This window comes from Gastrolobium bilobum, unplaced genomic scaffold (assembly GCF_033153095.1).
Source record: "Gastrolobium bilobum isolate Gb01-03AN ecotype WA unplaced genomic scaffold, APGP_CSIRO_Gbil_v1 utg4280, whole genome shotgun sequence".
Classification (NCBI taxonomy): domain Eukaryota; kingdom Viridiplantae; phylum Streptophyta; class Magnoliopsida; order Fabales; family Fabaceae; genus Gastrolobium; species Gastrolobium bilobum.
The window spans coordinates 18,571-36,125 of record NW_026895123.1 but is presented as its reverse complement, the minus strand read 5'-3'; the positions used below and the strand labels follow the sequence as shown (position 1 = coordinate 36,125).

Below are 17,555 nucleotides of genomic sequence, written 5' to 3'. Positions count from 1 at the left end.
CGGTTCAACCCGAACCGATTATAAACTGATTTCAAACCAATTTCGAATTAGAACCATTTCCAAACCAATTTTGAACCGTTTCCGAACCGAGTTTAAGGAGGAATTTTTTTTTTCTTTTTATTCTTGGTAAAGAAAAAAAAAGAATTAAAGATTGCAAAGTTTTCTGATTATTTTGGACAGCAATTTTGTACAAAATTGCAACTTGATCATGTTTCAACTTTCAACATCCCAACAACTCACCTAGCCTTCATTAAATGTCTAATAGTGATGCGTAAAATTGGATATAATTTGTCCATTCTAGGTATTATGTGGCAACAGAAGCAGTCATGTCAATAAATTTCAATACTCTTCTCTTGCTACGCTGATTCAAAATCACATCAAAAGTTTCAATGTAAATATGCATCTAATGCTATGAACAGGAACTTTAGAAGACTTAAATCTATGCAACACAATTAAACACGGAGATTTTATAGGCAGTAAAACATTTGTCATGAACTTAAATGAGCTTCTTACTAAGGATTGGATGACACTATAAATTTACGCACAAGTGTATAACCACAAATGAGTATGGGAAACATGATGTAAATGATTAGATTAAACAGGAGTACAAGACCAATTATTAAATATATCATTCAAACAGAAACCACAATAAGTGCCTTTCTTATTTATTTGTACAACAAATGATTCAAAGGCCCAAACCAAAATGACTCAATAAAAATTCACGAGACTTGCGTGCTTAATAAAAAAATATAGGGAAGTTTAAAATGTATGAAAGAATTCATTTGGATCACACTATGGGCCGGCCCATAAGAAACCCGGCCCAGACCACGAAGCAGGGTAGTGATAGTGGCAGGGTGTGAAAAACCAAGCGCAGCATCAGCAGCAACAAGAAGAATCGCGTTTGGGAGAAGAGAAAATCGCAGGGAAAATGAGCGGAACGGTGAAGAAAGTTACGGATGTAGCATTCAAGGCCGGGAAGAGCATCGATTGGGATGGAATGGCGAAGCTTCTCGTCACCGATGAGGCTCGCAAGGAGTTCTTTAATCTTCGTCGCGCTTTCGACGAGGTTAACTCCCAACTGCAAACCAAGTTCAGCCAGGTCGATTTTTTCATAGATCTCTCTCATTTCCTTCTGATTCTCGTTCTTCTCTGCTGATTGTGAATTGGATCGTGTTGTATATAGGATTCGGATTTCCCTCCATCCATGTTATTTTTATATGTTAAGATCGGTTTGATTTTAGGGGGAAAAAACTGATAACAGGTTTCGAACAATTTATGCCATATTTTATTCTATTCTACTGTCAAATTACAATTATTCGATGATAACATGTTTTAGTGCCTGCCTGGTTTTGAATAATTTGTCGAGAAAAATGGATTTTTGTTTTCTTTTTCTGAAATGCTCTTTCGGTAATATTTTGAATAGAAGGTGTTTTGAACAGAAAACGATAATCCAAACACGTACTTAGTGGCTCTTCTTCCTCAGTAATGTAATGCTAGATAAATAGCTTTAGAAATAATTTTCAGATAACTTTTTTAAACAATAACTTTCCTGTTATGTAAAACTTTGTTATACACCTCTTCGTCATGTTTTGAATGAGAGCTTTTCCATTCGAAGTGATCATTTAAGAAATTAGTTAGATGATTCTTGCAATTGTTTTATATAGCAGAGGTTGCTCAATTAATCTTTTTATTTTATTTTATATATATATACACATTACTCAAGTCTTGCTAATTCATTTTTCACTTTCTGTTTTCTGTAGGAGCCAGAGCCCATAGATTGGGATTATTATAGAAAAGGAATTGGCACTCGTTTGGTGGATATGTACAAGGAGCATTATGAAAGTATGTTTTTGAACTCTATGGTGAATGCCCTTTATATATATTTTAGATTTTTTTGTGGTTCCACTATAGGTTAGTTTACTTGACTCATTCTTAGTGCTAATAACATGATTAAATGTTCATAAATGTGATTCTTGTTATACTCTTGCACTCCTCTATGAGCTGAGAGCCTTACATCCATTTTGTGAAACCACTTTGATTTGATGCGCAAGTCGGTGAATATATCATCATTTTACGTCAGTTAAAGGTTTTGGCTTTCTGTTTTTTAATTTTTCTCTCCTGAAATAGATTTGTGGCAGTGGAAAAGGTGTAGAAATATGTTGATGAATTCAACTGGGTCCAGTTCCGGTACTTAATTATACCATATTCTTTTGATAAAAAAATATTAGAGAGAATTAGAGAAATGAGGAAAAGTACAGTTAGGACTTACGAGGTTGACAAGATATTTTTCAAAATTGATATTTCTAAAATAAACATTCTTTTGTTGCTTCTATTGTTAATTGATTTCCTTATGTTGTAATCTATTGCCTAATGCATGTTAAAACACAATATATTCAAATTTTAATTGGAATGTAAATTAAAAAAGTTATAATGGAGATTTTGGAACTGTTTCTTTGTTATTTCCCATATCGAAAAAGAAAAGAAATTGGGTACACAGCCAAGGCAATATTTTGCTTCTTCCTTTCACATTAATAATTTACTTTTATGACCAATTCAGTTGGGACTAGAATTTGGAAATTGTATGTAATATCATATAAGCTCGCATAGGAATTTCATGTATCTGCAATACAAAGTAGTACTTCATCCTTACGCTTTGGTTTTCTGTTATCATTGGTTAATGTGTAATGAATCCTGCATTTGAATTCCTATTAGCTAGAAGATTGTTTATTATTGAAAATTGTCCTTAATCTCTGTGTATTTATTGTGGGTGGGTGTGTATACAGGGATTGTATCAAGTAAAGACGTGAGAGGAGTTAATCTTAACCATCTATGTGAGATTGAATAGTCAATATTGGCTCCTCTCACCTCTCACGCTTTCACTTGATACACACACACACATGTATATATGGCCTTTTTTTGTTTTTACTGTTTTACAAACCGTTAGTTCAACTTTTAATGTTTCGTGTGATGGTTTCTTTACAGGCATAGAGGTCCCCAAGTTTGTTGACAATGTGACTCCTCAATATAAGCCTAAATTTGATGCACTGGTAAGACCCTTTGTCGAATCTGTACTTATTTTTTTAAATTCTCTCAATCAAATATATCTTTAAGTGATATATATATATATATATATATATATATATATATATATATATATATATATATATATGTTTTCTGCCTGCAGTTAGTTGAGCTTAAAGAAGCAGAGGAGAAATCTGTGAAGGAGTCTGAGCGTTTGGAAAAGGAGATTGCTGAAGTACAAGAGTTGAAGGTTATATAAATCACCACATAGATGTTTCAGATTCATATAATTTTAACTATCTCACACTGTTATTTATTTTCACAGAACAAGATTAGTACCATGACTGCAGATGAGTACTTTGCCAAGCATCCTGAGCTGAAGAAGAAGTTTGACGATGAGATCAGGAACGATTACTGGGGCTATTGATTTCCAAAACTTCCGAGTGTAGAAAAACCGTCAGAAGTTGATGTTTTCCTTGCTGGTTTAATAAATCACACTGATTTCTTTGTAACTCAGTTCTCTTTTTCAGTTGAAGGGATCTTCATATACCCAATTTCAGAGTTTTCAAAATTTTTGGTGGTACTGTTAATCAATTAGACTTCACCTGAAAACCCGGCTATTGTTGTCAATATAATGCTGTCTTGTGGTGTCAGGTCAGATACTCAATTTCAAGAAAATGATGTGTTTTTATTAATAAATTATCTTCCCCTGGTAAAGAAGCTTTTGTTTTGATTTTAATCGAATCATAAAGCAGAAACAGCGACTAGTCCATCCCTTGGCAGATAGTTTCGGCTCGAGAACGTTATTTGGTTTTTATGTTTTTTTTATAACAAGAGAGATAGGTTTTCAGGAGAGCATCCCTCTCCTTTAACTTTTACTCACCAAGTAAATTTAGTGAGAAGAAAGTTGTTTATTTTATTTTTATATATAAAAAGATGTTCCTTGTTTACAAAAAAAAAAAATGAAAAAGATGTTCATTCGTTATATATTTGCAATGGTTAGTTCGCATGGAATCAGTTTGCGAGTTTGTCCCCAGAAAAAAAATGAATCAGTTTGAGGCCATGAATACAAGTAGCAGCTTTATAATGAGTCAATTTTTTCTCTCTCTACGGAATAGCCTTCAAAAATCAAAATTGAGATGGGAAAGTCATCAAATTTATATATTACACAAATGATTTAGCCTTTGTTTGATTATTATTTTATAGTAACTACTTAACTATAATTTGTTTAATATAAAAGTATTTTTAATCATTAATTTGTAATAAAAGTATTTTAACTAAGAATTATTTATAATCATTCACTATTGTTGTATGTCTACAAACCTCTTTACAGAAGTTTATTTTCAGGCTCCTGAAATATAATTTCTTTGTTAGTGTATCAAGAATTATAATGAAATATCATTACCATGCAGCCACCTGAACTCTTAGGTCAAGTAACAGGATATGGCTACTCAGGCTAAGTAATTGAGAAAAAAAATTGAATTCAATTTCCATCAAATATTTCTTAAAAAATGAACAAAATTTTAACTACAACTAAACCTCAATTCGAAATTAATTTCATTGCCGACTCAAAAAGTTAAAGCTAGATTCACCTTAAAGAGGTAATAAATTGAGGTTGGTATAAAAATTATATCCGCACTTAATATATAATCCCCGCAAAAGTGAAATTCTAAAAATAGAGGCTTTCACATAACTTAAATCATTAAGTGCCAGCATAAATTTCAGGAGAATTTGAAACCTGTTTTTTTGTTTTGTTTTTTTTAATACTATAAGGTCACTAAGTTTGAACTTATAACATCATGTAAATTACCCAAATCCGTCACCACTACACCAATACTAATAACTTAAACGTGGTTACTACTAAACTACTAATAATAATATAAGGATAAGTTGATCGTAAAAGACACTGAGTGCTCTAATCAAATAAATGAAAACTTCAAACCAATTCAAAAGGAAGACAGTTAAATGAACCAAGAAAACAAAAAGATGCAAAAGATTAAAACCTATACATTAGATGAAGAAATGAATTGAACCTTTCAGTTTGCAAATATAAGACGAAAATTTTTGTTAGTTCTGCTGCTACAAATGGCAGACTCAGAAAGTAGAAAATAAACAAAGGAAACAAAATGCATATTTCATAGCAGCATCAATGATAGGCAGAATGAAAACCCAGACATGAGCTGCAATAAACTCAAAAATTCCATCAGACACATTTGGTTGGTGTATGAAACATTACTCCGAACTGCCTGGCTTACCCTCATTTTTGTTCATGGCCTTCCTTGCTAACTCATAACCTGCAAAGTTCATGGCACCAAGAGGAGCAATCCAAAAGAACCTGGGCACTGCTCCTTTAAACAAGCCAAGGGGTCCCTCATTGCTGAGTATAGTGAATGCTACCAATGTCATTGACACAGACCGACCCTTTGCTGTCATCATTCTAGTTTTCATGACATCAAACGGCGTTGTGACAACAGCTGCCAAGCCACCAGATAAAGCTCCAACAGCAATTGTTTCCCAGGCCTCCAGTTCCCGCCCTAGTACTTTTTGGACAGCCTAAAAACCAATGCCAAGAGCATCACACTATTAAATATTAAATACTACTAACTATTCATGACAACATAACCAACCAAACCAATGCCCCAATATAATTTTAACTGGCAAAAATGGATTAAGGTTAGCTAGTCTTATTTCAACTCATTTGAGATTTACGCAATCTGAGCATTTGCTGCTAATTTGTTGCATTAAACACTAGTCGTGAGGGTAATATGACAGATGTTCTTCTATTCCAAATCTCTGATACATGGTCATGTTAAAGAAACTTTCAGCAAAGCCAATATTTGTAGGATGTTAATGAACAAAACTTAATTTTAATAACTGACATTGACCTCCCTCTCCTGAATACCAATATGGATTCTTTGAAAGCAAAGAATTACCTAAACAGAAGAGGGAAACATAAATATTATTCGAATAATTAGGTCTAACAATCTAGAGAAAAAAATGTGTGATTGTGAAGTGCAGTGAAGAAACTGAATGTCTTTCTCCGTGAAACTGTCAAAACTCCTTAATACAATCCTGCTTACTCAGTTAATAATTTAATATTTATTTGGATGAATATAAAAATTCATTTTAATATATACAATGAGTTTCAAGGAATTTTATACTGCATAAATCTCAAAATAAATTCCATACACAAACTCAAGACCAAGAACCAGGATCATGGAAATTACACACCTTTTTAGATTCAGCATAAAGCCCCATGCCAGCAACATAAAATGGAACCTCACGACAAAGGGTAGCTCCAGTTCCACGAAAGAAACCCCTAATACCATCCTGCTGCCAAGTCCCAACAAAAGCCTCACCCACATTGTCAAAAAGACCAGCCTGCAACCTCTGCTTTAACACCTCACAGGGGATCCTCACAGCTGTTCCCATAAACGTGCTACAGAATGATGCTATAGATTGTACCTACATGAATGCCAATAAGTTAAGCTTATAGATTTTAGAGAAGTACCAACAAATCAGACCCCATTATTAACCACAATGAACCAATTATCAACCACAATGTAAGAAATAAGAATACACTTTTTGTTAGTATTTGGGTGTCCTAGAGACAATCTTATGATTAAATAAGGACAGAGATGTAGACCTTTTTAATATTGTCGCAAATAAATAAAAGCACTCTTTATCTTGTTTCATAATTATGTCTCGATATTAATATTAATATATTATGAATAACTTGATAAACCCCGTGAAATAAAATAGGTATCTCTTGAGTATCTGTGATGAGATCACAATCATGAGGATTCAAGAATACCGGATGTTCATTCCTAATTTTATGTTCCTAGTCTAGAGATACTGAGAATGGGGTCAGTAATCTCAGGTAAGACTAGCACGACTTATCTATTTGTATATGGATACAAGGTATAGACCTCATGTGCTACAGATATGGAGATGTCTTAGCTAAAGTCGTGGGTGGACCTATAAGGGTATAGCTCGCACTGAACGGACCCACAAAGAGACTCTATGAGGAACTCTCACAGAGAGTATCATTAGAGTAGTCTCTTTATATTTGGGTATGTCTTTCCTAAGACCAGAAGTTATTACCTAGACTGTGTTCTAGAAGGCATGCTTTGATTGTGCACCTCGTCTGCCTGAAACATGGAGACTCATAGGTATACTGTTGGGCTTGTCCTGAAAGAACACAGGGCTAGGGTGATAAGCTGAAGGAATTCGTCAAATCTCTGTGAGAGATTAGGTTATCTGTAAACCGGAGAAATCGGGATGACATTTACAGGGACTCGGGAATCTATGCATAGTAAAAGAGATAACGAGATGATCTGCCTTTAGAGTCTGTAAATTGAAGATTCCCTAATTTCGAATAAAGCTTACCCTAAACCGCAGGGGTTGATACGCTTCCTTACCCTAGGTTTTATGGGAAGGTAACCGAGACGAAAGGAAATATGTACGGCAACCAAATATGTTTAATAGGATGATCAAATCATTAATCTAACTAGTTCTGGGGCAACAAAACATTGCTAGTGCTCTGTGTTGTCATTAGATGGGTTGTGGGCTTATTGGGCCCAAGCCCATTTATGTCAGTGGCTAAGTTAGACCTAATGGGTCACACACAAACACCTAATTGTCTAGATGCTCTAGCATTAAAGGTATTGGGCCTAATAATAGTTATTAGCCCAAGAAGTTGTTTGGAACTCCACCTAAAGGGGTGGAGGGCGCATGGTTCATTGTAATGGGCTTGGATAGTCCAAGACATTACTAATTAATTTAATTAGTTAAATTAATTATCAAACATTTAAATTTTGAATTTTGGAATTCGAAATTTGAATTTTGAATTTTTGAATTTTGAATTTGAATTTCGAAATTCGAATTTTGAATTTGAAATTTGAATTTTGAAATTTGGATTTTGAATTCGAATTTTGAATTTTGAAATTTGAAAATTTAAATTTTGAATTTGAATGTTTGAACATTTGAATTTGAATATTTGAATGTTTGAATTCAAATATTTGAATTTGAATTTGAATTGCCTATGAAAGGTTGTTTCATAACAAAAGAATAAGATGAGATCTTGTTGGAACAAATCACTAGCATCATGAGAGAATCTTTTGGACAAGATCCAAGGCCATATATGGCGCTGATTTGGGTTGTTGGTGAGCAAGATTTGCTCATCAAAATCAGCTCCAGAAGATTCAGTCAGTTGGGAGAAAATCTGAGTGAGTTGATTCAAATTTGAATGCAACTACTCAGATGTATCTGGTCACCTTTTTGGGCTATATGGGGCGCACCATATAGCTGATCTTATGAAGATTTCTGATCAGAATTTTGAATAGGTTTTGAACCAATTCTCAAGAGAATATTCTAGGAGCCTGTTAGCAATTTTTGAAATAAAACAGCTCCACTTCTCTCTCTCCTATCTGGCGCCTAATGATCAGATTTTTAGGAGAAAAATCTGATTGGTATTTTATTTTAAATACTCTCCTCTTATGTGCCTAAGTGTTCAGTTGTTCCTCCAAGGGTTTTTCTGAAAACCTAGCCTATTCTCTCCTCTCTCCTGCGCCACTTGTGAAGCTTTCACATTGAGAGCTTCACTTTTTCAAACACTTTCACCTAGCCTCCATCTTCACATATAGAGCGCCTAGCAAGCCTCTTTGTGGTGATCATACGGTGCCTTCACAAGAAGGAGTTCTTGCACCTAGACGAGTGGGTGGTGTGGATCAACGTTAGAGGGTCTGAACCCTTCAGACCGGCCTTGATCATCTGGTGATTTCACGAACAAGGTAACATCATGCTTTCCTAAAGCATGTCTTCATGTGCATGTATATTCCGCAAAGAAAAATTTTGTTTTTCCCTCTTGCATGCATCGGCCTTCAAGGCCATTTCGAACTTTCACTTTTAAAGGTCAATCAAAGTGCACAAATCTTGTAGTATTAAAAAAATATAAATTGGTATTTGAAAATTATTAATCTATCAGGGATGAGGACCTTAATTTAAAACATTTGCATCATTTCAATAAGGGTTTTCTTAGGCTGTGCCCTCAGGTTAAGAAGCATTTATTACCCTTCATTTTAAATCATTCTAATTACAAACCTGGAGTTCTGGTAGTGTCGGAGCAACATTTATCAACACCAATTTACTCGCTTCAAATATCCCAGTTCGCAAGCCATGGCTGCATTATCAAAAGCTAGTATGAGCTTGAAAGGAAAATAACACTATAATATCATTGTTAAGGGAAAGTATTAATGAAGCTATGCCCCTTTCTTTTCTGCTTATTTGCTTCAAGATAAAGTAAGGTAGGATGGAAGAAATGAAGAGAGATAAAATAAACAACCTTGAAAACTGTCCAAGAATAGCAGGGATTGACCCCCTGTATAAACCCCGTGTTCCAATCTGTGGCAGCTTAGAAATTATTTCAGCGAAGGACATAGTTGACGCTTGTACCCGAGTCTAACATATCAAACAAGACAGCAAAGGAGCAAAAAAAAATAAAAATCAGACAGCTGTAAGAGGAATATGGAATTATGTGCAGTAAATAGAAAAAAACATGAAATCACCACCTTGATTGAATCAACTGGATGCAGTAATGCACAAGACAGGGCACAAGAAAGGCCACCTGCCAATGCAGATCTTAGAACACTTCCAGCAGGAATTTCCACAGATGGTGGAACGGCAACTACAGTTGCAGCCTCAAACCAAATACTCCTGAATGTATAAAATAGTTATTAATATAGAAGATGAATCTTAATCATTGACTGCTGTTGGAAGTTGAGACAATAAGGAAATTAAAGTACTAACTGCAACGCTTCTGCACTAATTTAGAAAGAAAAACAGGGACTACATCAAACCACAACAATTTAACACAATGACAATCATTCTAGCCAAATCAAACACAGCAGCCAAAATATGTAGTGGCCTTGCATTTTAAGGTGAGCACTTGGCATGTCCTACTTATGAGCAGCTGTTTATGGTTCATAAATATAGGTTTTGGTAAAAGCAAGGAGGCCAAAACTTTGTGGCAATGTGCAGCTTATGCAATTCTTTGGTGGATTTGTGGTTGGAATGGAATGCCCACATCTTGTGTACCTCTTTACCATAGGAATCAGCTTATGGCTTCTGCATGGTTTGTTCTGCCCACAATTCTGTAAGACCAACAGATACCTTACAAGCACAACATTTTGACAACATAGAATGGCACGCACTTATTGGTTCCCCCACCAAGAAAAAAAAAAAGGATTAGTGATGCACTTTGTAGGTAATACATGGAAGAAAAAAGAAAAGTGATAGACTCTAGCGATTTTAAGAAAGAATTGTGGAAAGAAACTGAAATCTAAATGATATTCAACTTGAAAACAGTATTAAACAACAAATTACAGCAGAAACGTATAAAAATCAAATGACAGAGTTACAGTGAAAGTGAAATCAAATGACAGGATTACAAATGAGCAAGAAAAGAACCGAGCCCTTAGAGATGCCCTGAGTATCTCCCAATTCCAATCCCAATTTTCCAGAATAACCATAATGCCTTCCTGCCCCTCACACTCCTTACTAACTGAATTCTGTTGCAACTTGGCTGTGTTTGTTCCTCACGTACACCTTAGTTAATTGGGCTTTAGTTGGTTGGGCTGTATCAAAAAGCAATCAAATGATGATATTGATCTTACCTAGGATCCTCTTGAAGACGATCAGAGGGAAGCAGAAGCATGAAATTCCGGAAATGTCCATATGAAATAGATTCTTCTGTGTCAGCATTCAGAAATCGCATCATAGCAACGGCATTATCTTCATATGCAGGGAGTCCTGCATTCTTTAGTGATTCCAATATTTCACTCTTCTTCAGTGTCCCGGACTTGCTTAGACACAGAGAAGTATATGCCCGGAGAATTGTTGGCTCCTTCTGTTCCATTAATGATAAGAACTGTTTCCAACCAAAAGACCTAGAAAATAAGTGACTTCTAGTACGGCTCATAAATTCTTTAGCATATCTTCGTGGCAGCTTTCTCTTTCTCATTGCAATTTCTAGATCTTCCAGAGTTACTTGGCCATCGCCATCTCTATCCAGCTCCTCAAAGAACCTCCTCCCTGTATGATAATGAAATTGAAAAGAAGTGTGAATTTGTCATTCCAGAAAATATCAAAAATAAAAGAACATAAACAACAAATAAACAGGAAATCTTAACCAAATACCGCAAGCAAAGATGTCAATAACAGATCAGCTAAAAGATACTTTACAACTACTATCTAGTAAAATATATATCCATGTAGGTTGGTATGAGATCAGGGTGCAAAAAGGTTTTTAAGTACGGAGTTGTTCACTCATGTAACACTAAGCCATGGAACTTAGCTCCTGACACCTTCTTAAGATTAATAGGAGAAATTATGATTTTATTCATCTCAACATCGGAGGATAAAATATTTCAAAAGTGTTATAAAGGGAAATATCCCTTCTCATTATGCCAAAAGTGCACTGGTCAATTATGGCTTCAGTGCAAAGGAGTTGAGTGTTCAAAATTATCATTCAATTTAAGTCTATTTAACAGTTGCAAAAGCTGCAAATAAAGAAGTAAAGAACAGTATTCAATTTGCATTATATGCATAAAGTGGTGAAACACTAGATCATTGTCACTGCTTAGTGCTGGAGATTGTGCTAGGTAAACAAAATGGGGACTTGATTGACGGATTGTCCAATTCACAAGGCAACACTGATATAATCAGGAATAGGAACTCCAATATAAGTATTTTTATATGTAGGTTGTATACTAGAACAATACCTAGGCCCTTCTTTCTTAATCCTTTCACACTTCTATCCTGTCTCACAACTTCTCCCGAGAAGCTTGTCAGACATTCATTGAAAGCAGTTTAATAACCTGAATTCTAACTCCCAAATAAACAGGCTCAAAGTTTGATAACTTCAACAAATTTTCCCTTTTTTCTCCTAGGGTTCATTTTTCCTTTTATTTTGATCTCATTTATGTTCTTCTAGAACACTAAGCCACCTTTTATGGATATTTTTCAACGATAAAAAATCAAGATATTTTTAAAGAAAGATTAATCTCACACTCTAATGGATAGTAAAGTAACTTGACAAGCATAATTATTTCCTTGGCCACTAATCTACCCATGTTTGACAGCATTAACATCTGCATGTTAGCGGTTTTCATCAATTATTAGCTCATGTGCTAAATGTCATTATTTAGAGTATACACCATAGATATGGAAACATGATATATAAAAGATGCAAAAAAGTCACTGGAACACTTAGAGTATTGAACATAGATATGGAATCATGATATGTATACTTGAATTTTAAACTACTTCCACAAGACCATAGTTCTTGTAGATGCCATTAGTCACTTGACAATTAAATTTGACAATACTAATCCTTGTTTATGTTAGGTTACTGTTGAGCATTAACAACAGTTTATAACTTCACCCCTTAACTTTGACATGTACTTGTGAGATGGTAGTATATGCAGGTATCATATCTAATGATAAGATCACTGCCTTGTGACCTGGTGGTTAAACGTTCTAGTCATGGAAACAGCCTCTCTGTTGCTGTGGTATGGTTTCATGCATCTGACCATCCCAAATCTCATAATGGTGAGAGCCTCATGCACTGGGCCAACCTTTATATATATATATATATATTCAGAAATTATAAGGAACTTATATGACCATCCATGGTTTAGAGTTTAGTCCCAAAGTCTTTTATCTGGTTCCATGCTTATTTATAAACTGGACCAGTGCTTGATAATATTCAAAGAATGAGATTTAAGAAGACTATGAAAGTACTTTGGGAGCAACTAGGATTTTTCTCTTCATATGTCAGATCCTTCAGCACTTTAAAATGTACCTATACTCTTTCATATTTTCTGAGACATATTCCGCCCATATAGGCGCATTGAATTGATAATCTCACAGATCCTTCCATGTCCATGCATGTCTACATATTATATCCTATTCCTGTGTCTACTAATAAATGCATTCACAATTTTTAAATAGTCAAGGTACACCATAATCCAAGGGATTCTATGTTTTACTAATCAATAAGCCAAGTTGCTAAAAAGAGTTTACTTATATTTTATGCAAGCAAAATATTTTTTTTTCCTATCCTATGTAAGATGCTATACCTTCAGCTTCCGTGTATCTAAAGAAATCTTGTACAGAGATTAGTTTCTTCTTATCAGGATGTTCTTTAGATGTTCTCCCGAGCTGTGGTAGCAGCTCAATCAGTTCTGTCAATGACACAGTGGAAAGCGTAGACTTCAGACGCTCCACATTTGTTAGAGGAATACTGAATATGTTAGAGGCAACCTTCTGTGGCGAAATTCCTCCATTTTCTTCCCTGTTTGCATCATTGTCATTATTAGCTCCCCCTTCGTTTGTTGAGGGGCTTTCTTCTCCAACTACACTTGATGGCACACCACCCAACTTTGCAAATCTTAAATTCCCCAAGAAGCCATTCACATCTACTTTATGCCCTTCCAAGAAACTTGTGAATACACTCACATGACCAAAATTAGATGAAGGAGGTTGGGGAAGAGAAGTTTTCCCACAGTCAAGGTCATTTTCTTGCACCCCATGATCAAGAACCTGAAGGGCATGAGATAACTGATCAAAGATAAAACCTATAAGGCATTCAATTGAAACATGTTTTCCATCCTTTCTCTTCATACCCTTTTCCCTAACTGTTCTAACAAACTGACCCTTGGATTCATTCTGCTTCACATCACATGATGAAACAGTTGGCTTCATGCAGGAACACAACTTATCTTCATCATCCACTTTCTGAAACCTCTTCCTCCCAGATTTGAAAGGAACCGGCAGAGACTGAAGAAACCCATTAACCAACAAAGACCAAGTCACAGCAAACTGCAAGCAATTGGTGCAAGAAGACCCATCTTCCTTAGCCACTTGAGCTCTATTCCCATTCCCATTCCCTGAATTCTGTGAGAATAAACCCAAGAAAGCCTTCAAGGGAACCTTCATTGACAACCCTTTCTTCTTCTTGACATCACAGATCTGAAATTCACCACCTTCCTTCACCTGGGCAATCAAACAAACACCATTGCCCTTGTTCTTGGGCCAAACCAAGCAATGCTCAAGATCCTTCGCCGCCTTGCGAAAACCCACTTCCAGTGGAGACAACGATTCCTTCACAACTTGAATGGAATTGAAGAAAGACTCAACTGGGTCGTTAGCTGACACCATTTCTGATCAACCCTTTGAAAAAGTCACAGTCTTTTTCCACTTAAGAGAAAACGGAAAAAGTGCAGAAAATAAAAATCAACAGATTATATATCAGATTGTAATGAAAATAGGATTGTAATGGATAAGCTAATTGAATTCATAAATGGAAAAGAATCCATTTTTGAGAACAAAATAACCTATTAAGATTGTACATTTTGGTTCAAGATTAACTCTAATTTAGTACGGAAAAAAGAAAGCTTTTTTTGCATAGTGCGTGCAGGAAGCAGAGGGAGACAAAGAGTGAAGAGAATTGAAGGGGAAATTTTGGATAAGATTGGAAAGAGATAAGGGGGCATCAAGCGGTGGTTTTGGACAGAGTTTGCCTTAGAGACTGATATGGGTGGCAGAGGAAGAAGAAGAACATTGAGTACCAAAAGAAAAAATTTTTGTTTTTAATCACTTTTTGCTTTAATGAAAAAAAAAATTGAGTCCATAATATAATCAAATAAATTCTGATAGTTTGTAAAATTATTTTCTTTTCATGCATAATTTATTCTAAAATATTTTATGTGCACTTCGTCTATTTTATTTTATTTTTTTGAAACATTTAATATTTTTAACAAGCAAAATTTTGTATATACTTGATATAAAATATAATACTTTTATATATTAGATGAAATGAGAAAAATTATATTCACATGTTGGCTGAGATTCATCTTTCATATTTTACTCATGCAAAAATTGATGAACTCTACTTATTTGTTTCACGATATAAGATAACTTATCTGTTATTATATTACGTGAGAAATAAAGTTCATAAAATAATTACGCATTACGATAATAGTGTGTGTAATATTTATCGTATTTTTTTATGTGTAATAAGAGGTAAGTTGAAAATATTAATTCTTGTAGTTAACATGATAAAAGTGATTAATTCATATATCATATAATAATTACAGCCTTGTACTTCATTTATCCCTCTATTAATGCTGATGATTTCAAAGAAGTTTTATTGTTTTGGATAACGCATGCTGAATGGATAATAGCTGACGTAAGGCCATGTAGGACTGAGGATTAGGGACAACAAGATAGGAACTTCAGTTCAGGGTCATTGCCCTTCCTTGTTATTGACGATGCTATTATTAATTAACTAGTTTATTTTATTTTATTTTAAAAACAAAAAAACATTTAAACTCCTATCCAACTCGAGCTTGTTTTTTATGACAGATTGAAGTGTAACATAAGTGAACATATACGTGCCTAAAAAACACACACAAAATGCTCATATAAGAGTCCAACGTGTATGGACACATTGTATAAGTATATTATGTATATTAGACATTGAGTTGAGAATATTTTTGAATGGCTAAGTTCATGCCAAGTGGTAATATATTTGCCAATAGCCATCATACTTCAAATTTCTGAATGGACTTTTTGGAGGCTTTTCCTCTTCTGCAGTTAACCACACATTGTATCCAATGGGAGCAGCTTCAAGGCTGTATATGGGTGGAAATTTTTCAAATTGTCTCAATTTAAAATACAAGGACGTTGTATTGTATCAAATTTTTTATTTTTTATTTTTGGGGGGTGGGGGGGTTTAAAGATTGTTAGCAATCATCTATTTTTGTCATGAATATTGTATTGAAATAGCAATCTTCATTTAATCCAATACTCTTAATATAATTGAATGACTATGGACTGAAAACATTGAACCCTCAATTCCTTCAAGTCCACTATCAAAGTGGGCACTGTCCCCATATTTCATGGCCCTCTCTCTCTCTTTAGGACTTTGCCATCCACCTAAGAAGCGAAAAAAACATTGAACCCTCAATTCCTATCAAGTCCACTATCAAAGTGGGCACTGTCCCCATATTTCATGGCCCTCTCTCTCTCTTTAGGACTTTGCCATCCACCTAAGAAGCGAAAGCATAGCTCTTACTATGCTACTTTGACTTTTGAGTTTGGGGAATGTGACTAAAACAAAAAGATGTTTTAGTGGGCAAAAAAAATTAATTTATTGTCTTTTTAATAAAAATTTATGAAAATATAGTCGTTTTAAAATTATTTATAAATCTATTACACTCAAATACGTCTAGAATAGGCGTGATCACTCACACCCATAAACAAACGTGACTCGGGAGAGAGACACACCTAAAATAGACGTGACCAAGACATACCCCATTTGGGTGTGACCCCAGGGGAGACACGCCCCACCTGGGCGTGAACCTTTACTTTTTTTTAAATTAACTTTGCACTACTTCAAACAAAAGATCTCAAGTTTTTCCCTTCCAGCTTTCCAGAGACTATTAGTTTTTCTTTTTTCTTTTACTTTTTTGGTTTAAAGGGCAGGCCAAAATCTTCTCATGTCATCTCTCTCTGAAGTTCAATAGATATTTTCATAATATAACTTTCAATTTAACTTTCAATCGTACACATGAAAGCTATCCAAACTCCAAAGTATACTATTCACTCTTCTTTTTGAACGACAGAAGCACGTGATTTTTAAAAATATTTTAATGTAATGAGAATCACAATTGATGACGGGACATATAAAGCTCGCCCAGCGGTGCACGTAATTATGTAAAAGAAAACAAATATCGTTAACCTCGTTCACGCTCAGGTGGGCGTGTCTCCCTCTTAGGGTCACGCTCAAATGGGGCGTGTGTTCGTCATGCCTAGGGGTGTAAATGAGTCAGGCTGGCCCAGCCCAGCCTACGATCCGACCTACATTGAGCTCAGCCCAGGCCTGGCTTTTTAGAAAAGTAGAGTAGGCTTAGGCTTATAAAAAAACTTTTTTAATAAATAGGCCATAGGTCAATTTTGTCAAGCCCGGCCTACAGCCTTGTAGGCTGGCCTATTTAATTTATTAAAATAAAATAATAAAATAATATTTATTTTATGTGACAAAGACAAAAAGTACCAAATACCAATATCTCTTACTTTTTGTGCTATTTTATTTTATGAAAGGAAAACTTGTCTAATGTCTCCAAATTTTACATGCTGTTGCAGCTTAATACCATGGAGCAATGGGTATCTTGCTGTATTATGATGTTACTGATGAAGATCTTTCAATAATACTCTTCTTTCCCTTGTCTTGATGGTGGTTTAAAGATTTTTAGATGAATGACATTCTCTTGTAGACTTTATTTCAGCATCCAGTAATTGTATTTTTCTTATTTTTTCCATTTCTTTGACTCTATTCCTCTATGATATACATTCTAGAGCTGAGGTATTATGTTGACTCTTTCTTGTTTGTCATTTTTTTCTTATGAGAAGTACTAGTGCATGCATGAATGGAACTTTCTTTGCTCTATACAATTATTGTTTTTGCTTAG

At 34.8% G+C, this 17,555-nt stretch overlaps 2 protein-coding genes across 2 annotated transcripts; one reads left to right on the top strand and one right to left on the bottom strand.

Moving 5' to 3' along the window:
• The first annotated feature begins 885 nt into the window (after positions 1–885).
• On the top strand, positions 886–3,574 carry LOC133316604 (ATP synthase subunit d, mitochondrial). Its single transcript, XM_061518417.1, has 5 exons — positions 886–1,099; positions 1,761–1,842; positions 2,983–3,047; positions 3,185–3,271; positions 3,347–3,574. The coding sequence occupies exons 1-5, from the start codon at positions 929–931 to the stop codon at positions 3,446–3,448; spliced, it is 507 nt and encodes a 168-aa protein (XP_061374401.1). The 5' UTR covers positions 886–928; the 3' UTR covers positions 3,449–3,574.
• A 1,506-nt stretch (positions 3,575–5,080) lies between these two features.
• LOC133316443 (uncharacterized) lies at positions 5,081–14,600 on the bottom strand. The gene is made up of 7 exons (XM_061518225.1): positions 13,161–14,600; positions 10,695–11,112; positions 9,591–9,735; positions 9,365–9,480; positions 9,124–9,202; positions 6,253–6,486; positions 5,081–5,574 (listed from the first exon to the last, which is right to left on the bottom strand). Exons 1-7 carry the CDS (start codon positions 14,239–14,241, stop codon positions 5,254–5,256), a joined length of 2,394 nt encoding a protein of 797 aa, XP_061374209.1. The 5' UTR covers positions 14,242–14,600; the 3' UTR covers positions 5,081–5,253.
• Positions 14,601–17,555: the final 2,955 nt, after the last annotated feature.

Excerpts from the sequence above, each read along its gene's own strand:
- LOC133316604 (XM_061518417.1), top strand. The coding sequence starts at position 929 with ATGAGCGGAACGGTGAAGAAAGTTACGGATGTAGCATTCAAGGCCGGG. Across the intron at positions 1,100-1,760 it reads TGCAAACCAAGTTCAGCCAG|GAGCCAGAGCCCATAGATTG; the intron begins GTCGATTTTTTC and ends TGTTTTCTGTAG. Across the intron at positions 1,843-2,982 it reads GTACAAGGAGCATTATGAAA|GCATAGAGGTCCCCAAGTTT; the intron begins GTATGTTTTTGA and ends GTTTCTTTACAG.
- LOC133316443 (XM_061518225.1), bottom strand. The coding sequence starts at position 14,241 with ATGGTGTCAGCTAACGACCCAGTTGAGTCTTTCTTCAATTCCATTCAA. Across the intron at positions 11,113-13,160 it reads TAGATACACGGAAGCTGAAG|GGAGGAGGTTCTTTGAGGAG; the intron begins GTATAGCATCTT and ends ATTATCATACAG. Across the intron at positions 6,487-9,123 it reads CGACACTACCAGAACTCCAG|GTACAATCTATAGCATCATT; the intron begins GTTTGTAATTAG and ends GCATTCATGTAG.